Consider the following 21,512-nt stretch of genomic DNA (forward strand, 5'->3'; position numbering starts at 1 on the left):
ATAGCTAATTAAAACTCCATGCACACGCACAACCCCCCTTATGTGCGTGGATAGTTTGGTGGGAAGAACTGGAAGTCCGCAGCGGTCGGAGCTTTGCAGGGCAGCCCGGCGCGGGGGGCAGCGCGACAGGTCGGACCCGCACGGGGGCCGGTCGCCGCCTCTGCCACCGCGTCCCCCTTCGCCCGGGCGCACGTCCCGCGCCGCCGGGGCTGCGTCTCCGCAGGGGGCCGGGGCTGCCTCGGGCCCCGCTGCGTGTGCCCGGCCCGGCGGCTCTCCGCTCGCTGGGATCGGATGGGAACAAGCCCGGAGGCCGGGATTTTCCGCTCCTGGCAGCGGGGTGGTGGGGGGAGGTTGGGTTAATGGTGCAGCTTCATGTCCTGTTAGGCAGCAGAGAGGGTTGGAAAGGGAAAATCCCTCGTTGGAGATAGGGTGTGTCCGCTCCGGAAAGGGAATAGCTGGAGAAACGCCCCCGTGCTGGGGCCGGCAGCGAGGCGAGCACGGAGGAGCTGGACGGCGTCTCCGCGGGCTCGGGGTGGCCCCGTCCTGCGTCGCTTTGGGCCTGCGAGAGCAGGAGACGGTCCCGGGGCGCGCAAAGCCTGGGAACCCTGCTCGGAAGGAAGCAAAACTGGGCGAAGTTGGGGCTGGAGAGGAGGCTGCGGCAGGCTGCCAGGGCTCGTGCCGGGGGTAGCGCCCGTGCTGGGCGTGCTCTGCCCGCCGTGCGCCTTCCCGGGGCCGGAGCGCCCGGGCTGCAGCTCCCCGCGCTGCCCCCCAGCCCTCGCAGCAGCTGCACTTCATCGCCGGCCACGTGTGCACACGTTCGTTTGCACTGCGGCGTTCGCAGGCACCCAACATTTCCGGGCTTTTTGCAGGCCAAAGAGCTTTGGAGGCTGAGAGGGGGGTGAAATTCCAGGGATGTGGCTGCTTTCTGCCTTCTGAGTCAGCCCGGGAGCTGGCCGGGGAGCGCAGGAGAGCGTCTCCCCGCCGCGCAGCCTCCCTGTCCGTCCCTCGCCGCTCCCTCGGCTCCGCCCCGGGAGCTGGCAGCCCGATCCAGCCCGGCTCTCCGAGCACTCGTGGAAACCGCAGGAATTCCCGTTCGTGGGCCGCCGCGCCGCGCCGTGCCCGGCCCCGCGCCGTGCCCCAGCCGGGCCGGCCGCGGCGGGGGAGGCAGGCGCGGAGCGGAGCGCAGCCCGTCCTCCCCACTCGCCCATGACACAGCCCGGCTCATCTGGTTCCCATTAAACCCCTCCTGCCTTGTGCCGGGGCGGCTGGGGCGTCGCGCGGCCGTGCCGGCGCCGGATCCTCCTGCCCCGGGCCCGGCCTCGCGCGGAGGAGACGGGCCGGCGCGGGGCTCCGGGCGCCCGGCAGACGGGGGGGGGGGCTGCGGGGGTGCGAAGCGGGGGGCATCGCCCCGCTGATGCCCACTCTCTCCGGGCTCTGGAGCTGGGTCCCGCTGCCCGCGACGCCGGGGGGATTCTCCCCGCGCGAGGCGGGCGCGGGCCGCGGGGGCCGGGGGCTGCCTGGATCCCGGCGGGCTGCGCCAGTGACCCTTGGTTGGGATTTTCAGCTGTTGCTCAAGCAGTCGCAGCGTCCCTGCCTCCTCCCTGGCCTCGCTTTGCCGTGGTGCCGGGGATACTCGAACCCCGGCGCTCCGGGCGCCGGCGGGCGCTGCCTGCTCGGGGAGCGCCTGGAAGGGGGGCGGCGGGGGGGGCGCAAGCCGCTTTTCGCCCGTCCCTGCCCACTCCGGGTGTTTTTTTTTTTTTTAATTATTAAAACAAAACAAAGCCGCGGAGCGGAGGAGGCTGTTGGCGTCCCAGAGTGCCCCGCGGCTTGGCAGCCGCCGCCGCGCCGGAGCCGGCGGCCAGACCCCGCCTTCGGCGGCCGAGCCGAGCCGAGCCGAGCCGAGCCGTCCCGGGGGGGGGGGGGGCCGCGAGCCCAGGGGCGCGGAGCACCCCAGCAAGGGGGAGAGGGGAGGAAAAGCAGCCGGAGGCAAGGCAGGAAAAGGGCGGAGGAGGGAAAGCACAAATGCAAGGGAGGAAAAAGTCTGCTCCAGCGCCAGGCAGGGGCCGGCGCGGCACAGGGGCCGGCACAGGGGCCGGCGCGGCACGCTGCACCCAAGGGTGTCGCCGGTGCAGAAGCGCCTGGGGGGGTTCTTGGCCAGCCCGATGCCCTCCCGGCGGGTGGGAACGGGGAAGGGGCACGGCGAGGCGAGCGCCCTGGATAACCCCAAACCCGCCCCGTTGCAGGGCCGGGAGGGCCGCGCCGGCCCGGCTCCGCCTGGGTGCCCAGGCGGCTTCTTTGCAGCGGAGCTGTTGATTTTCAAAAGTCGGAGCCTGGGTTTTCGCCGCGGGCCCGCTCCCCACCCCGCTACCGTTCGCTGGCAGCGGTGACTCATCCTTGCCGCGAAAGGAGTGGGGATTAATCATTCATAAAGAGCGGGCGCACGCGTGTGCGTGCGTGCGTGTGTTTGTGTGTGTTGCTCCGGTTGCTGCGTGAGTCATTCCCGGCCTGCCCGAGGCTTTGCTTCCCTCCAATTAGTCGGGGAGGGAATTTAGCTTTATTGCAATGCAAGCAGGACAGGGCTGCGCTCCGGCAGGGAAGTAGCTCTGCACCGTGCCGCCGACGCTGTGCCGTGTCGGATAGGTATCGTGCCGGAGAGGTGCCGTGCCGGATGAGCACCGTGCTGGGAGCCTTCCTCGCCTCGCCGGCCCCGGGAGCCCTGCGTCCCTCCGGTCCGCCCGGGCTGGGTTGCGCTTGGAGGGATGCAGGGCACGGGCATGCCCGGCTCCGCCGTGTCCCAAACCACGGGGCAAAGCTCCTCCTGCACGTGTCCTCGCTGGCACCCGGCAGCTCGCTGCAGAGCTGAGTCTTGCAGGGAGCCGGGAGGCCGGCGGGGGCGGCCGGGTCCCGCTCGGCCCCGCTCGCGGCTCGCTGCCCCCCGTTTCCGGGGTGAGATTTGCCCCTTTTGCTGTGGGGACTGGGAATAACCCGCACCAGGAACTGGAGGAATTGGGGGGGGGGAAAGGCTGGTACTGGGAACTGGGAACGGTGGGCAGTGGGAATCAGAGGAATGGGGAACAGCTGACAGCAAGAACTGGGAGAAGCTGGGGAAGCTGGGAATAGCTGGCACTGGAATTGAGGGAACAGCTGCAGCTGGGAAGTGGGAGAACAGGGGCAACTGGGCACAGCTAAAGTTGGAAGTTGGAGGAACTGGAAATTGGGCATAGCCGGCTCAGGGAGTAGGGGGAACTGGGCACAGCTGGTACTGGGAAGAGCTGGGGCAACTGGGAGCTGAGCATAGCTAGTGCAGCAGATTGCAAGAACTGGGAGGACTAGGCAAAGCTGGCGCTGGGACTGGAGGAGCTGAGGGAGAACCGAGTCCTGTCTTTGGAGGTCTTGGGGTGCCCCCGTGGCGTGGGGGACCCAGAGGCCCTGTGCTCAGCTCTGTGTTCGTGATGTGTTGTGGGGTGTCCTGCACCCCAGTGTTTCGGGTGACCTGGGACTCCAAGTCTGGGGCTGCTGGGGGGGGGGGGAACGGGGGGCTGGCGCCCGGCATTTGGGGTGCCACCGTCCCAAGGGCGAGCAGCGTCCCGGGAGACTCGCGGGCACCCGAGCGCGGCGCCTTGCCCCCGGCCGGCGAGCGGGGAGAGGGGGCTCGCGGCGGGCTGCGCGCCCGGCGGCCGCCCTCCCGAGGCCCGCCGTTCCCAGGGATGCTTTCCCGAGGAAGGGCCTCGCTCCGCGCAAGCGGGCTGCCTCCTCCTCGCTTTCGGAAAACTCCACCCTCCTCCTCCTCCCTCTCCCCGCAGCTCCGCCTCGCGCGGCCCGCAGCCCAGCTGGCATATAAGCAAGTCGCTCAGACAGCTGGGAGCAGCTAGAGACCGTTGGGCGGGTGGCGTGGGACGCTTGCCGTGCCGTGCCGTGCCGTGCCGAGCCCTCGACGCCGGGCCCCATGGCGACGCCTTCGCAGAAGAGGAGCACCCGCAGCGGGGCGGCGGGGACCCCCCTGTCGCCCACCCGCATCACGCGCCTGCAGGAGAAGGAGGACCTGCAGGAGCTCAACGACCGCCTGGCCGTCTACATCGACAAGGTGCGCTCGCTGGAGCTGGAGAACGCCGGGCTGCGGCTCCGCATCACCGAGTCCGAGGAGGTGGTGAGCCGCGAGGTCTCGGGCATCAAGGCCGCCTACGAGTCGGAGCTGGCGGACGCCCGCAAGACCTTGGATTCGGTGGCCAAGGAGAGAGCGCGGCTGCAGCTGGAGCTGAGCAAAGTGCGGGAGGAGCACAAGGAGCTGAAAGCCCGGTGAGTGCCGGAGCGGGCGCCGCGGCGGCCGGGCACCGGCCCCGGGGCAGCCCGGCTCCTCCGCCCCCGTTCCGGCCGGGATCGGCGGAGGCCTCGGGCCCCGGGCGAGCGCTGTCGTCACGCTTGGCGGGCGGCAAGGACGCGGGAGCCGGGAGGGAGGAGGGAGCGATCCGGGGGAGGCAGCGAAAGGGGGAAACCCGTGACGCAGCCGGGGCAGGAGGGACCGCGGATCGGCCAGCGGAGCGGGGAGCAGAGCTGCTGAACGCCGGGGCCGCTCGGGCGCCGCCGGGCTCCGGGGTGGGGGCCGAGCCCTGCGCTTCGGCCCCTCCGAATTCGTCATCCTGGAGCTATTCCTAAACGCGATCCGGCGCAAACCAGGACGCGGTGCCAGCCAGCTGGCTCCGTCCTGCCTACAGATCTCTCCTGCTCGTCCTATTTTCCTCTGCTGTCTTTGGCAGTGGTTAAAGAACCAGCTCTGGGGTTTTTTCGCCTTAACCCCGGCTGCGCCGGGCCGTCCCGGCGGTGCGGCGTCCCGCCACCGTGGAGCCAGCGATGCTCCAGCCGGGTGCGGGTGCCCTGAGGACGCGGGTCCCCGCGCGGGGCTGTGCGGCCAGCATCGCGGGGACGGCAGCCCGGGCTTCCCGGCGGCCCCTGGCCCCCTGCTCAGCCGGCTCCGGAGATCCGTTTGATCTTTTACCTCTTATTCTGGGTGCCTCGTTTGGAGTCGCTATCCAGAGACTAACGAGGCTAAAATTAACTTGCTGGGAATACGCCGTAAATAATCAACCTACTGGGAAGCAGGCGGCTGCGCAGCCTTTCAGAGCCGTCCCTGCAAACCGTGCGGCGTTTTATATTTAGCTTTCTGGTTGCCTCGTCGCCGTGCCGCGTTCAGAGCCGCGGGGCGGCTGCCGGCGGCCCGGCTCGGCCCGGCCCGGCTCGGGAGCAGGCAGGACGAGGGGCAGCGCCCGGCTCGGCTGCCTGAAGCCTTTTGCCGTCTTATGCAAGCGCCGAGCTATCTCGGCCGCGATCTTTCGAGAGCTGCGCTGGAAAAAATGCCCGGCTCGCAGCCGGCAGCCGCGCCGGCTGTGCCGCGGAGCTGCCTTTAAAGCCGTATTGCTTTCGGGCTCTGCCCGCGACCGCGTGCGCTCCTGGATCTTGCTGTGGTTATGCTCTAACACTGACAAATTCCCTTTTTTCTGGGGTGGGGGGGGGGGGAAGGAAAACCACCTTGATCCGAGGGGGATTCCCAGCCGGCAGCTCGTGGCTGGCGGTTGGTTTCGCTCGCTTTTCCGACCGCGGTTTTCAGAGAACAGGGCTGGGATCGCGGTTTCCGAAACGGAGAGGTGTTTGAACGTGTCGAGTCACCTCCGAGCTCGGCTGCGCCCGCTTCCCGGCTTTCCCACCCGAGAAATCCCGTGCGGCCGTGCAGGGCCGCGCCGCTCCCGCCGGCTCCCCCGGGCCCCCTCGCCGCCCGGGCGGAAACGCGCCGGGTATCTGCCGGGCGGCAGGCGGCCCCGGCCGGGCGTTATCAGCGGCTGGCAGCGCTGCGCTCGCCCGGCGCCTCCCTCCGAGCAGCTCTCCGAGCCGGCCGTGCCGTGCCGGTGCCCGGAGCGACGTCCCTGGGGCTCCTCGCACCCCCCGGCGTGCAGGGACCCGTTCGCAGCCGCGGGGACCCGTTCCCGAGACGCCTGGTCCGGGCGAGTTCCCAGCTTGGGGCACGCGGCCTCCCGGACGGAGCCAGGCTCTCGTTAGCAGCTCGTCTGACGAGCGATGGCTTCCTGAATTGCAGCCCCTAACCCGATTAAGCCGGCGGCTTGGCATCGCCTCTTCCTGCCCAGGCCCAGATCTCCTTCCCCACCCTAATGAGGAAAAATCACCCGCCTTCGCAGGCTCGTTAGGGCAGAAGGATCGTTAGGGGACCCAACGGAGCAGCTGGCAGCGGTGCCAGGGAGGGCTGGGGTTAACCCACAGCAAATCCCAGCTCCCCAGAGCCGACGGGTGCAGGTGGATTTTGCCCAGCGCTGGGTTTCGTGGTGACCTTGCGGAGAGGGAGCGGGTTGGAAGGACGTCGCCCGCGCGAGCCGCTCTCGCGTGAGAGCATCTCGCCGGCGTCGCAGCCGCGCGCCTCCGCTGGGACATTCTGCGTGGGGAGAAGCCTCAAAGCGCTGGGACAGTTCCCCCCTCCCACTCTCGCATAGGAATCTTTCCCGAGGGGGAAAAAGAAAAAGAAAAAAAAAAAAAGGGGGAATGGTTTGGCTCGGAGGAGGATCTGCCCTTTGAGAGCAAACAAAGAGCAGATTGTGCAATGCGGCGGGCGACGCCGCGCCGGGACCCCGCGGTGCCCGACGCCTGCCGCAGCATGGAGTTATCCCCCCCCCGACATCCCGCTCCCCGGGGCGGTGGGAGCTGGGGACCCCCTTCCCAGGCGCTGCCAGGTTGCAAAGCTCCCGCGGGGGAAAAGCCCCGTTGCTTAGAGGCCGACGCTTCCCGTGGCCCTGGCCGGCGGCGCGTGGGATGTTTATTGTCCGCACAAACGTCCAGCCTGCTCTGCTGGAAACGCTGAGTCCTGGAGCAGCTCGGGTGCCAGGCGGAGGAAAACCCTCCGGCGCTTTCGGTTTTGGTCCTTTTCTGCTTCCCTCACCAGCCCAGTCTGCCCCGCGGGGGGAAATGGGAGGAATCCTGTTGCTTCAAACTTTTTCTCGCGCTGGGATCCGCCCTGGCAAATCAAGGGCCTTCAGCCCAGGAGCCAAGGGATTAAGCAGAAGTGATTTTGGGGGCAAATGGGGCTGGTGTTGACGCTGCATCCGCCGCTCAGCATCGCTAGGGATCGCGTCTGTGCTCCGCCAAGCTCCCGGCTCTCCTCGGGCTCGCGCACGTCAGCTCGGCTGCCCGAATCCCATTAACGCTTAAACGTCAGGGCCAGGGGAGGCTCCCGCCAGCCCCTTATTTTGCTGAATCCGTGTCCTTCGGGAGCGGCGGTTTCCTCCCCAGCTGCTGGCAGCCGGGACGGGAGGAAGCCGCCGGAGCGCTGCCCGAACGAGCCTTGGATAGGACGGGAAGCGCCGGCCGAGCCGCTCGGGCTGCCCGGCCCGGCCCCGACCAAGCCACGTGAGACCCGGGGTTAAACATAGCCCCGGGCGTCACGCGCAGCCGCGGCGCCGGGCGCCCACCTGCCCCGGCTCAGTAGCCTCAGCGTGCGGCCGGACAGCTGCGGCGGGCCGGGGGCGGCGGGCCGGCGCTGGGCACGGCTGGGCCGGCGCTGGGCACGGCTTCGCCACCGCGGGGGAGGCGAAACTCTCGTCTGGCATCGCGGGGGGTTTGCAGCCCCCCGGGGACGCGGATCAGCTCCCGGCCCTGCCCCGCGGATCAGCTCCCGGCCCTGCCCCGCGTCTCTGTGCGAGCCCGGCTGCTCTCCCTCTTTTTTCCCGTGCGCTCCGTGCAGAGGAAGGCTCGCAGCCCGCGCCGGGGCCGGCCGCCGCGGAAGCTGGGCAGATCCGAGAAGCGCGAGGACAAAGTCCCGCAACGGCCCCGGTGGGGAGACGGCGGGCGCCCGGCAGCCTGTACTTTACCCCGCCGGATTAACAGAGCTGCGGCGTTACAGGTGCTGGCGCCGCATCCGCGCGAAGAGGCGACGGAGCCGGGGATCGACGCGATCCGTTTAAGCAACGGCTCGTCTAAAGCTCTTTTGCTTTTGCGCTTTTGCCTGCAGACCGCGAGTGGCCTTTCGGACAGCAGGGAGCTCCCCGGCCGCGTGGGCGAGAGCAGCCTCCGCCGCCCCCGGGCTCACGGCCTGCTCGCCGCAGAGCGGGGCCGCGCTCAGGCCGCCGAGCTCTTGCGCTTGCAGCTCTCGGCAGCGTCTCCCGGTTTCGGCGGCAGGGCTGGGTCCTCCCGCCCTTCGGCTCAGCTTCCCCGGTTCCCCCAAGGCCTCGCGGAGCGAAGCTTAATACATCCCAGCCGTAGCGGTTGGCTGGAGGCCGCGCTCGGCGCTGCCAGTTCGTTGGGGTTGTATTTAATAGCGGCTTGGCGATGCTCTTTCCCCGGCAAAGCCCCAGCTCGGAGCCACGTGTGTCCAAGTAAAACCCGCGGCCGCGGGTGCGTAGCGCGGGCGGCCGCGCGAGGCTGGGAGCCCGAAGGAGGCCTGGCCCTGCCGCTGCGGGGAGGGGCAGGAAAATTGGCCCTCACCGGCACGAGCCACTTTTCCCCCCTCTCTTTGCAATGACAGCGGCGGAGCAGAGCTCTCTGGCAGCTGCATTTGCCCGGGAGTGGTTACGGATCCAGCCCGTGGCCCGGGGGGACGGGGCTGTTGCAGCGGGGCAGGGCTCGGAGCCTCGGGAGCGCTGGAGAGCGTGCGAGCTGCCGCGGTGACTCACGCTCAGCTGCGCGGCCTCGGCCGCCGCGGGGCTTTGCCGTGCTGCACGACGCCCCGGCGCTCGCCTGCCCCTTCCTTCCTGCCGCGATGGCGCTGCCGGGGCTGTGCGCGTGCCCCGGGGGCGGTGGGGGGCACCCACTGCTCCCTGCGCGGCGGCGGTGCTTCCCGGCGGGACCCCGCGTGCTCCCCACAACCCTGGGGGCACGCGGGTGCTCGCAGGTCGAGCCTCCGTGCCTCGGTGTCCCCCCCCCGGGGGAAGGAGCCTGGCGGGGAGCTGAGGGCTCGGGGAGCAGATCTGCTCGCTGGCACGATGCTACCGAAGCTGCTTTTGCAGGCCGGGGCACAGCCCGGGCCCTGGTGTTCGGGGCAGCGAAGCAAACCTGCGGCGTGCGTGTCCCAACTAGCGCGCGGCGCCGCTTTTGCAACCCAGCTCTGGCTCAGCAGCTGCGGCGCAGAAAGCTCCCGGGTTTGGCTTCGCCCGCGTCCGTGGGGCACGCGGGCGCGCGGGCACGAGGGGCCGGACGGGGAGGCTGGAGCCTCCCGCCGCGGCCTCGTCTGCGGAGAGATGCTGCGCGAGGGGCTGCTCCGGGGCGCAGCTGAAGCGAGAGGCGAAACGCCGGCGGTGGCTCGCAAACATCGCTGCCTCCCCTCCGACGCGCCAAACAAGGCGCCGGCCTTGCGGCAGTGTAAACACCTCGCCTGCCTTTATCTGCTCCGGCTCCACCGGGGTAGCAAACGCTTTGCTCCCTGCGATCTGTGGCAGCTGGATCCAACAATTCCCCCTTTGTTTCTTAGGCAAATCTGCCCGGCCGGCAGCTTTGCATGCCCGGTTTTATGGAAAACCGGGTGAGCTGCGTCTTCGCTGCTGCCCTGGGCAGGAAAGGGGAGAGCTCGAGCTCGCTCTCCCCTCTCTCGGGTCGTCCCCACCTTCTCCCCTCTTGCAGGGGACCCTTTCCTGGGCCTCGCTGCGCCGCGGGGAGCGCGAGGGGCGTCGCTCCGAGCCGCTGCACGGAGCGGGCCGGCGCGGCCGGGGCGGCGACACGGCTCGGGGCAGCATCTTCTTTGCTCTCCGGGACCTTGCACCGGGCCGCAGGACGGCGGAGCCCGGCTTTGCCCTCGGAGGCGGCCGTCAGCTGCGTCCGCCCGGCCCCCGGCGCACGCGCGTGCGGAGGGGAGAAAGGAGCAAAGCGCCGGCGTTCGCGCGGGGGCGGCACGTTCCCGGCTGTCGGGCCGCATCTGCGGGCTGGGATTTGCACGCCGGCCCTCTCTCCGTTGCTCCCTGCCAGGGTGGCCGCGGCAGCAGCTGCTGCCGAGCCGCGGCGAAACGCGAGCGTCCGGCTGCCTTCCCCCGGCCCCGACGCTCCAGGTCCCGAGGACGTGATTAACACGGGTGACTCAGCTCACTTTTTTTTAAGCTGTGTTTGTAGCCCCTACCCGCAACGTGTCAGATCCCCGAGGGAGAGGCTGCGAAGCTGCGCTTTACCTTCGTCTTGCTCCGCGCGGCCGCGGGGGATCAACCCCGTCCCGCAAAAGCGCCGCGCGGGGCCGGAGAGCCGCGGCGGCTCCGAGCGCCCTGCCCCGGCGAATCCCCCCTTTTCCAGCTCCAAGCTCTCCCGTCACCGCCTCGAAACCGGGGGACCCTCCCGTCGCTGGCGGGGGCAGCGGCGTAAACTCAGTGACTCGGGATTTCCGCGTCGAGCCGGCGTGAGTCACGGGCGCTGGCACGGCAGGCGGGGACGGGAGAGGCGCTGGGGCTCCCCGGGCAGCGCTGGGTGCGGGAGGCTTTTTAATACTCTGTTCAGTCGCCAGACTCCTGTTTCCGGCTTTTAAGCAGCTGGGGGAGGAAAGAAGAGAAAAAAAAAATAAAAAATCCCCTCGTCTGCGCGGCCGTCGTACATATCAATCCGTTGCAGCGCTAACGAACTCTAATCGTTTTTCGCCCGTGGCGAGCGGGGAGCCGGGCGCGCGGGGCGGTGGCTCTGCCGCCGGGTTTCCAGCCGACGCGGGAAGCTCCGTGGGGAATATTTGCGGTGGGTTCCCAGCAGCACGTGGCCGGGAGCGACTCCCGGCCCGGCCACGGGGCTTGGGGAGGTTTGGGGGACGCCAGGCCGGGCGGGTCCCTGCAGCGGCCACCACGTCCCTCCTTTGGTTCGTTTTCGGCGCGCGAGCACAAGGCGAGATCCCAATTTCGGGAGGGCGAACATCGCCTCTTAAGAGATGCCGAGTGCCCCGGGGGCCCGAGCGTGCCGGGAGCGTGCCGGGAGCGTGCGCCGGGGCTCTGGCACAGCGGGCCGCGCTGGGCGGAGGCCGTTTCCCCGCGGGCCTTGGGCACGGCCGGCCCCGGCATCCCCTGGCCGCCGGCCGGCGCGGGTTCGGTGCCCCAGCAGGATGCCGGCTCCGTGCAGATGTTCCCCTCGCTGTGCATCGCGGCGGCTATTTACGGCTCCCCTGCTAGGAGACCAGCTGATGTTTATCCTGGTGATTTGGCAAAGGCCCTGCAGAGCGCGGCGGCACGGATGAGTCAGGAGCTGGGAGAAGCCGCTTTGCCACATTCCCATTGCCCTGCCGCCGAGGTTTTCCCAGCCCGCCTTTCCTCCTACGGTCGCTGCCTCTTGTCCTGGGGGGCCCTGGGGCCACACGGAGCCATGCTGGCACCGGGAACCGATTCCTGGCACCAGCAGTGATTCCTGGTGCTGGGGCCAGGGACCGATTCCCGGCACTGGGATCAGGGAGCGACCGCCGGCGCCGGAGGCAGCGCGATGCGGAGCAGCGAGCCCGAGGTGGGGCGGTGCGGGGGTCCTCCGAGCAAACGTGCCCGTGCCAGCCCTTGGCGCCGTGCCTTTCTCTGCCTCGGTTTCCCAGCCTGTGCGTTGCATTCCCGGCACAGCCGTTCCCCCGGGCTTGCCACCAGCTTGCATCGGAGCAGGCTGCTGCCTCGCTCGGCTCGCTGGCAGTGAGGAGAGACGCCGCTGCCGCCGGGGATTTGCAAACAGACGGGGAGGTTTATAAACGGCACCAAGGGAGCCAGCACGAGCCTGCGAGCTCCCGCTTGGCTCGGCCCGACCGGGCACTTTGTCCGGGCTGGAGCAGCTGCAGTTCGGAGGCCGGGCAGGAGGGTGCCGCCCGGTTCGCCCGCCGCCCCCATCCCTGCGCCTCGGTCCCCTCCCCGTTTGCAAAGCTCCGCGGTGCCCAAGCGCGGGCGCGCTGGCCGTAGCCGTGGGGCGCAGCCGGGGCAGGCTTCGGGGTGGGGACGGGTGGCGGGCGCTGCTGTTCTCCGCCACGCGCGCGCGCGGCCCCGGCCCTCCCCGAGGCCGCGCTGTCGGCTTTGCAGGCTCCTTGCTGGATCTGGGTCCGTTCAGCCAGTGCAGGTCCAACTTTCCGCTAACGTTTGGATTTTCTGGCAGCTTCACCGCGATTTTCTTTCTCTCCCCCCCCCTTCCTGCTTTTAAAAGCTAAAAATAAAACGTCTTGAGGCCCCTTTTTCCCTCCGCGTTTTCTCTCGAGACGTTTGGTCCTTGCGGGTTTTGCACCTCGGCGGCGCGTCGGGCTCCCGGCCGCCTCCCCGTGCACCTGCCTCGGGGCCGGCGGCCGAATCCTGCGCCTCTGCCTTCCGCGAGGTCCCAGCCAGTGGGGCTCGAAGCCCGGCTCCGGGGATAACGCCGGCTCGGGCACATTTGTGCTACAAGTCACCGGCACTGAAGGCGGAGCGGGGTGTGCAGGAGCACCGGGGCCACCGGCCGGCTCCTCGGCACGCCGGGCTCCGTCGGACCCGGAGGGGGCCTCGGCCGCCCCGCGGACGGAGCGTGTCCTTGGCCCGTCCCGCTGCCGGGATTCCCCGGCCGGGCGCGGATCCCGCTCCGTGCCGGTATTTTTACCCGTGATCTCACGGCTCGGGCGCTCGCCGCCCGTCCCAGGAGCGTGCGGCCGGGGTTGCCGAAAGCCGGGAGGGCTCCCGGCTGCGGCGGAGCCTCTTCTTTTTATAGGGCCCGCCAAAGTAGCGTCGGGTTGCGTTTGGGTGGGTTTGAGTCAGATAAAATTCCCTGCGGCCGGCGGCAGGTTTGGGGCCAGTCGGGAGCGGCCCCGATCTGCAGCTGGGGAGTTCAGCAAAGCTGCGCAAACCCCCCCCCCCGGCCGGGGGGAAACGGAGGCACGAGCCGGCGCGGCGGCACCGCGGCGCGGAGCAGGCAGGCCAGGAGACCGAAGCAGCGATGGGGTCGGTATCCAGGGGGGCAGCTGAACCTCGGGCGCTCAGCGCCGCCTTTGTGCCGCTCCAAGCGGCCTCCGGCAGCCTCGCTGCACCCATCCCGGCCGCATCCTGCCCGGAGGGGCCCGCGGGGCTCCGGCAGCCGCGGCGGCGCCGGACTGGCGCGCGCCTGGTGCGCACTGACCTCTAGCGGGTGCAGACGGCCCCGTGGCGGGACCCGGATCCGCCCCACGCTCCGGTCTGGTTTGCAGCGGCCGAAGTGGCCTGGGACGCGCCGGTCCCCTCGGTGGGTCTATGAATGGGCTGTTGTGGTCTTGCATCTCTTTTGGATGTGATATGAGGGGTCGGGGTACGGGGCGGGGGGGTGCTGAGGGTAAATGCGTGCCCGGTGCTGAGCGCCCTTGCTCGGCCCGGGGTGCAGAGCGCCGTTCGCCGCCGGCCGCTCACGGGCGCCGTCTCCGCTGCGTTGCAGGAATGCCAAGAAGGAAGGGGACCTGCTGTCCGCCCAGGCGCGCCTCAAGGACGTGGAGGCCCTGCTCAACTCCAAGGAGGCCGCGCTCTCCACGGCCCTGGGGGAGAAGAGGAACCTGGAGAGCGAAGTGCGGGACCTGCGGGCGCAGGTGGCCAAGGTGAGCGGCAGCCGCCCTTTCCCCCCCGCCGTCTCGGCGTGCCCCGTCCTCTGCAGCAGCCCCGTGGTGGGAGGGAGAGATCCCAGCTTCCAGCCAGCACTTCGGGCTGTGCCCAAAGCTGGAGAGCTCCGGCACGGGGCACAGAGCCATCTGCCACCGTCCCCGGGACCCCAGCCGTGACGGTTCCTCTCCTTCCCCCCGCAGCTGGAAAGCGCCCTGAGCGAGGCCAAGAAGCAGCTGCAGGACGAGATGCTGCGCCGCGTGGACGCCGAGAACCGGCTGCAGACGCTCAAGGAAGAGCTCGAATTCCAGAAGAACATCTACAGCGAGGTGAGCGGGCCTCAGGCGGCCGGCCGCGCGGGGCTGTGACGTGCTGCTCCGGTTCCGCGGTTGTCGGAGCGGCGCTTGCTCCGCGCAGGGCTCTCTCCAACCCGCGGGAAGCACGCACGGAGCGACGCGCTAGTGGCTCTGCTCGCCCCTCCGTGCAGAAGGCCTGTCTCATACATCGCGGCTCCCTGGCCTGATCCCATCTCCTGGGCTGACGCCGTGTCCCCTGTCCTGCCCCCAGGAGCTGCGGGAGACCAAGCGCCGCCACGAGACCCGCCTGGTGGAGATCGACAACGGGCGGCAGCGGGAGTTCGAGAGCAAGCTGTCCGAGGCCCTGCAGGAGCTGCGCAGCCAGCATGAGGCCCAGATTAAGCTTTACAAGGACGAACTGGAGAAGACCTACGGTGCTAAGGTGAGGGCAGCCGCGTGCCGGGTTCCTTCTCCCACACAGCTCCTTGCTGGGGTTCTGCTCTGCATTTTCCCCCTCTGCACCTTGAGGTGCCGGTGGGCGAGGGGACCAGGGATGTGCAGGAGCAGGATGCCGACAGGCTTCGTCTCTGTCCTCCAGCTGGAGAACGCCAAGCAGTCGGCCGAGAGGAACAGCAACATGGTGGGTGCTGCCCACGAGGAGCTGCAGCAGACCCGCATCCGCATCGACAACCTCTCCTCCGAACTCAGCCAGCTGCAGAAGCAGGTGAGCTGGGGCCATGGGCTTTCCTGCGGGCGGATCCCTTCCCGAGGATGGCCCAGGATGGAGCAGCCTCCCTCACCTCCCTTCTCGCACAGCTGGCAGCCAAGGAAGCGAAGCTGCACGACTTGGAGGACGCTCTGGCCAGGGAGCGCGAGACCAGCCGGCGCCTGCTCTCCGACAAGGAGCGGGAGATGGCCGACATGCGGGCACGCATGCAGCAGCAGCTGGACGAGTACCAGGAGCTGCTGGACATCAAGCTGGCCCTTGACATGGAGATCAATGCCTATCGCAAGCTGCTGGAGGGCGAGGAGGAGAGGTGAGTGGGGGCACTGCCCAGGTCCCCCAATGGGCTGTGTGGGTCCCAGCCCTTCCATCCTCACCAGCTCCTTCGTATCTTCTCCCCCTGCACAGGCTGAGGCTGTCTCCTAGCCCCTCTTCCCAAAAAGGAGGATCCCGTGGCCATGGAATCCACTTCTCCACCCCGGGCTCCTCTAAGAAGAGGAAGCTTGAAGACAGCGAGAGTCGGACCAGCTTCTCCCATCACGCTCGGACGAGCGGACGTGTTGGCGTGGAGGAGGTGGACTTGGAGGGCAGATTTGTCCGTCTCAGGAACAAGTCCAATGAGGTGCGTTTACCTCCAGGGAGGATCGGCAGGGCCTACTGGATCCCTGGTGGTGTAATTCAGCCTCACCTCACCTCATGGGCAGGAGGCAAACTGGGATGAGCTAGGCAGGAACAGGGAGGTCTCAAGGTTGCTGCTTTCTCTCTCACAGGACCAGGCGATGGGGAACTGGCAGATCAAGCGGCAGAATGGAGATGATCCCCCCATCACCTACCGCTTCCCCCCAAAGTTCACCTTGAAGGCTGGCCAGATAGTCACAGTGAGTCACTGCCCAGTGAAGGTCCCGCTGGGCTCCTGGGGTGGGTCATCTCAGACACCAACTCCAGCCAGGCCATTGGTCTTGGGAGCATCCAGAGATGATGTGGAGTGAGGGATATGACTGCTTGGGCAGCAGGCTCCTTGGCACATGGTTCTGCTGGGGGCCCAACCCATATCCCCAGGGTCTGTTCTGCGACATCACCGTTCTCTGTGCTTTTCTCCTTAGATCTGGGCCTCAGGGGCTGGAGCAACCCACAGCCCTCCAAGTGACCTGGTGTGGAAATCCCAGAGCAGCTGGGGCTCTGGGGAGAGCCTGCGGACTGCCCTGATCAACTCCAACGGCGAGGTGAGGCCCTGCCGGGCAGCGCAGGGCTGGGACGTGCCGCAGCACAGGGAGGGGAGCCGGGCAGCGAAGCAGCACAGTCTGCTGACCCCTTTCCTGTCCTCTCCAGGAGGTGGCCATGCGGAAGCTGGTCCGCACTGTGATCATCAACGATGAAGATGAGGATGACGAGGATAACGAAGTCAGCATCCACCACCGCCATCACCACGTGAGTACTGCACTTGGAAAGGCACTGGGCCCAGGGGATCAGTAACAAGGATGCCAGGTCCATGCTCCAGCTGGGCACATGTGGCTCGTTCTGCTGCTTGGATCAGGGTGGGAGGCAGCTTGGCACTATGCAGTATCAAATCCTATGGGAGAAGGCACCTGGGAAGGTGCTCTGGGAACAACCACATGGAGGAAACCAGCAGACCTCCAGCACCCAGAGAAGATCCCTGCTTGCGGAGAGGGCTCTACAGACCTTGCTGGTGATGGGAATGGGGGCAAGCTGAAAGCATCTGCAATTCAGAAGGACCTTGACTTGCTGCATGAAGAGATGGAGGAGCTGGGAGGGAGGCTGAGCTAGTACCCAGAGTAGCCCACCCAGAGATGGAGGACAGGATAATGGAAAGCTGATGGAAGATGCTTCCCAGTAGCAGCTGCTCCAACCTCTCTGCTTCACCAGGGCTCTGGAACAGATCCAGAGGTGACTTTGTCCTTCCACTCAGCCCATCGCTCCCCTTGCTGAGCTGAAATATGCCCAGGAACAGCAGCGTGCAGAGAAGAGGCAGCGTGCCAGAAACAGAGTTGTGGCCACTTTTCCCCACATCAAAGCAAACGTCCCTGGCTCCGTCGATGGGAGCCCCCGCCAGCCTGTCCCCAGGGGCAGAGATCTGTGTCTCGCCCGGGAGACACCTGCAGGAATCTTGCAGGGAGAGGTGCTGTCTCCATGGCTGTGCGCCTCGATGCTGCTGAGAAATCTGCCAGATGCAGCTCCCGGGGGCTTTGCGTAGTGGGAGCTGGACATGAGATACATGATCTGCTTTCCTTCTAATTGCTCTGGATCCAAAGAGCCGTGCCAAGACGGATATTGATTATCCCTGGATGAGCAAGCCAGGCTCCCGCAGGCCAGTGCTGCCCATTTGTCAGGGGCTGAATCCTTTCCAAGAGTGAGTTTCCCATCAGGAAGCAGTCAGCCAACACGGGCTGGGCCCTTCAGAAGAAATAAGGAAGAGGATGCTCTTAGCTGAAGATGAGCACAGCTAAAAACTCTGAAGAACAGTGGGAAGAGCCCACCTGGGTCACACATCTGGCACTGGCCCGGTCCTCGGGTAGGACACTCAAGCCAGGAGATGCTCAGGCAGATATTCAAGACCCTTTCTGTCTCTCTTTCCCCCCCCCTTTTAGGCCAGCTGCAGCGGCTCTGGTGACCCTGGCGAATACAACCTGCGCTCGCGCACGGTTGTGTGTGGCACGTGCGGCCAGCCGGCCGAGAAATCGGGAAGCCAGAACGCCGGCATCGGCACCATGTCCTCGGGATCATCCACCTCCAGCGTGACTGTCACCCGCAGCTACCGCAGCGTTGGCGGCTCTGGAGGCGGCAGCAGCAGCCTGGGGGACAACCTGGTCACCAGGTCCTACATCCTGGGGAGCTCCAGCCCCCGTCGGCAGGTTAGTGCCATTTCCAGACCGCACTGCGTCCTGGGTACAGACCCTTCTTGCTCTGGTAGATCCTTTTTTCCTGGCCTTGCATGATCCTTGCTCAAAAAGCCAAGGCTGCAGGTGTGTTTTCTCCCTCCATCTCTCCCTCCTCCCAGCCGAGCCCACGGCTCAGGCTCGGCCGCTCTGTCCCCGGGGAATCGGCCAGCTCGAATGTGGCTCGTGCCGTCAGACATGGGCCGACATCCAGGGACCGTTTTCCCTTGTTGGCCTGGCACCGTCCTGCTGTTGGTGAGCGTTTGGCGGCACCGACAGCCCCGTGCCGGGATATCCGTCACCCTCCACGGTTATCGTTCTGTGCAGCAAGTGCACCATGGCCAAGCGTTATTAATGGTGGTAACTTGAATATTTCAGCGCTTGGCATTTGCTATCAGATTAACACTCGTCATGTCAATATTATTACGCTCATATATTACCGCTAATTCTCATATTTCTGACTTCAGGGCTATAAATACCCCAGCCTGACCCAGAGCACGACGTGCTGCCGGGGCCAGGCGGGACGGGAGCCAGGGCTGCACGTGGTCCCGGCGCTCGGCGGGTGCCCACGGGGTCCCCGCTTGGACGTTGCTGCCTGTCACTGCCACTGCAGCAGGGGCAAGCAGACAGTAACACTATATTTTTCCTCTTTTTTTCCTTCTCTTTTCCTCCAGGCTCAGGCTCCGCAAAACTGCAGCATCATGTAACTTCGTGGCGCCATTCCCATGTTTCCTGGCCATCTCGAGCTAGTCTTTCCCAAAGCAAAAGATTTTTTTTTTCCTTAAAAAAAAAGTAAAAAACCAAGGTGGGGTTTTTTTGTTTTCTATAGCAGGAATTTTATATATATATATATATATATTAAAAATGCTAAAAGATGCTTTGATTTTTTTTTGTAAAGAAAAATCTATTTCTATAAAAAAAAGCTTTTCAGCTTCAAACTTTTTTTAAAACTTCAGCCAAAGACACCGAAGAATTGTTTACCAAGCAGCAATGCAGAAACAGATTGTAGTTTAATAGCTCTGTAGATGATATCTTTTTTTGCCAAAGCTTTTTATATAGGACTAGGAGAAGTAAAGCCATCCTCAGCGGTGCCGGGCAGGGGCCGAGCCCCCGCCGACACAACCCAGGGAGCCACCCCGGCCGCGCTCGCAGGCACGTGCCTTGGAGGGTCGTTGTCTCAAGGAGAGCAAAAGCGCCTTTGCAACCCTTTGTTTTTTTTAATTTTGTTTTTTATTTGGACCCCAAATCCTCCTTTTTTGTGGGTTTTTTTTTTCCTTCCCCTGCAGGGCCGGCTCAGGGGGCTCGCGGCCCCCCGCTTGGGCATTTCCTTGCTGCCGTCCTCCTGTGCTTGCTCCACTCCGCGTGGCACTGCTGCCAGCGGGAAGGCCGGTAGCTCACTCCATGTATTCCCAGGCAGAGGCACCTCTTCCCACCCCCCCCCTTTTTTTTTTCTTTTTCCTCTTTTTTTCAAGCAGCCAAGTTGTGCCTTAAGGAGGGCGCAGAGAGGCTGCGGGTGCCGCTCCAGGAGCTGCGGTCCTACGAGCCCCCGCCGGCAGCATCGCGCCCCGCAAGGGATCGAGGTTAGAGCGAGCTGAAATCCAGGGAAGCTTTCCCGGGCCCTGGGAGCAGCCGGGAGCCGGCGGCCGAGCCCGCAGGCCGTGGGGCCTCCAGCCCCGGCCTCCGCGGCGGTTTTGCTTCTCCTTTTCTCGGCAGTGTTGGGTCTGGCTCCCATCCGCCAGCAGGAGCCCGGGAGCTCAGCCCAGCGGCAGGACGAGGGTGCTGAGTCCAGGACAGGGCTGGCTCGCTAGGAAAGAGCATTTAGGGGTCGAGGGAAAGGGTTTGGGGGTGCAGCACAGGCAGCTCCCCCCCCCCCCCGCCACGAGGGCCCGTCCAGCCATCGGCAGAGATCTCTGCTTTTTTTCCCCTCCGGTTGGGAGAAGCTCGCAACAACCCGCCGCCGGCTCCAGCTCTGCCCGGGGGCAGTGTCCCCGCCTCGGCCGCCGGTGGGTGCACCCGGCGAGCCCGCGCACCGCTCCGCGCTCCGCGAAGCTTCTGTATTACCGCCTGTACTTGCACCCCGAAATCAATACAGCGAGAACCCTTCCCATCCCGTGTGCTGTCGTGCTTGGCGTCCCCGTGCGTCGCCCCCGTGCCCGGGACCTGGCGCCCTCGGCGCTCGGTGTGTGTTGGGGGGGGGGTCCCTGCAGCCTGGCACCCTTCGCCGGGGAGGGGGAAAGCGCCGAAGCCCCGTGCACCCCCCTCTCTTTCGGGGTGCTGCTGACGGGGATGCTGCAAGTCGGGGCAGCCGGTAGCCACCCAAAACCGATCACCGGTGCAATGGGGGGGGGAGGGTGTCAATGACTGCCCCCCGGCAGCCCCGTGCCAGGCCGTGCCGTGCCGGCACCCGCGGGCGCCCGCCGGGGCGGCACTAATGCGCGGCGGGAGGAGCCGCCGGCGGAGGGAGCGCCGCAAAGCCGGCGCGTAAGCGGCTTTGCCGGGCAGCGCGCCGCGACGCGAGGCGCCGGCTCGCGGGCACAGCCAGGTAGGAGCCCGGCGGCGGCGGCGGGCGGGCGGGCGGGCGCGGTGCCCGGGCTCTCGCCCCTCGCCCGTTCGCCCCGGGGCGGCGGGTACCTCGAGCCTCGGGATGCCACCGCCCCGGGCGGCTTTGCAGCGCGCCCGGAGACGGCGGGAGCTGCGAGCGCCGCGGCCGAGCAGCCCTGACCGCGGCCCGGCCCCCGAAGGTCGGGGGGTTGTGCCCAAACTAGCAGCTCGTTTAACGGGGGAGGGGGGGGGGGGAAGCCAGCAGCGCCGCGGGGACCTCGTGCCGCTGCCCGGCGGCGCCGGGGAGGAAATGCAGTGCCGGGAGGCGCTCGAGGTGTCACGCTGCGTCCCCGAGCCCGGCGCGGGGCCCCGCTCGGCCGCGCCGCGCTCGCCCCGCGGCCGCGCGTCCTCCGCCGAGCCGGGCCCGGGTCTTAGCGCTGCCCCTGCAGCCCCCGCGGGGCTGAGCCCTGCCAGGCTCCCCGCGGGCGGCTGGAGAGAGCGAAAACCAGGCCCGGAGCGCGGCGGGCTGACCTGGCGTCGCCCACCCGTGCGCCGCGCAGCCCCCGCGTGCCCCGGCGGATTAAGGTCCGGCTGCCCTGCTAAGCCCGCGGGTGGTTAAGTCGGGAGCTTGTGCCCGCCGCAACCCCGCTCGCAGCCGCGCAGCTCCGCGGCCGGCCGGGAGCAGGCTGGCACGAAGCGCAAGCTCCTTAGGGCGCCCGGGCGGAGGCTGGCGGCCTCCCGAGCCCCGTGGGAACGGGAGCGGCGGGGCTGCCCGGACGCCTGGGCCCGCTCCGTGCCGTTCCGCGGGCATCCCGGGCTCGGTTGTGCGAGGTTCCCCCCGCTCCGCGGCCTCCCGCGGCGCCCTTCCCTCTCCGCGGGATCCGGCCGTGCCCGGAGCTGCCCCCGGAGCTGCCCCGCGGCCCCCGCGTTTCTCCCCCTCCATCCGCCGAGCCGGCCCCGGCGGCGGCGGAGGGACGGGGCAGAGGCCGCGCGGGGCAGGCGGGTGCGGAGGGTGGAAGCGGCCGGGTGCCGCCGCGGAGGGAGGGGTGGGGGGGGGGCGATGCGCCCGTGTCGGGGCTTGGGGCACCCCGGGGAGGCGGCGGGCGCCGCAGCAGGTCCCCCCCCCCCCGGCCGGCCGCCCCGGCGGGGCTCGGGGCCAGGAAGGGGAAGAGGAAGGGGGAGGGAGTGGAGGCACCTCGCGAAGCAGAAGTGGGACCCACCAGTGCCAGCCGGGCCGGCGATTCCTCCCCGAGGGGGTTTCAAGGGGGGAAGTGATGAAGCGATTTGGCGAATCGAAATCGGGGCAGCCTGCAGCTGGGGCGCCGCCAGGAGCGCCGGGGCTGCGCCGGACTCTCGAGGAGCCCCGGCCCCAAACCCGGCCGAGACGAGGAGCAGCGTCACGGGAGCACGGCAAGAGGCGTTGGAGGGACACGCGTGTGCGTGCACCCCCGGGGGCTGCTCCATGCACGCACGCGTGTGTGCACACATCTGTGCCTGTGTGCTTGTCCGTATGCGCATGTGTGCATGCCTGAGCCCAGCTGCAGGCATGCATGTGTGT

General features: G+C 67.6%; 1 protein-coding gene across 1 annotated transcript; it reads left to right on the plus strand.

Moving 5' to 3' along the window:
* The first annotated feature begins 3,822 nt into the window (after window positions 1–3,822).
* On the plus strand, window positions 3,823–19,520 carry LMNA (lamin A/C). Its single transcript, XM_062597582.1, has 12 exons — window positions 3,823–4,296; window positions 13,342–13,498; window positions 13,703–13,828; window positions 14,067–14,237; window positions 14,394–14,519; window positions 14,612–14,832; window positions 14,928–15,141; window positions 15,290–15,397; window positions 15,623–15,742; window positions 15,849–15,947; window positions 17,126–17,389; window positions 18,088–19,520. Exons 1-12 carry the CDS (start codon window positions 3,947–3,949, stop codon window positions 18,118–18,120), a joined length of 1,989 nt encoding a protein of 662 aa, XP_062453566.1. The 5' UTR covers window positions 3,823–3,946; the 3' UTR covers window positions 18,121–19,520.
* Window positions 19,521–21,512: the final 1,992 nt, after the last annotated feature.

Source organism: Rhea pennata, chromosome 31 (genome assembly GCF_028389875.1).
Source record: "Rhea pennata isolate bPtePen1 chromosome 31, bPtePen1.pri, whole genome shotgun sequence".
Lineage (NCBI taxonomy): Eukaryota > Metazoa > Chordata > Aves > Rheiformes > Rheidae > Rhea > Rhea pennata.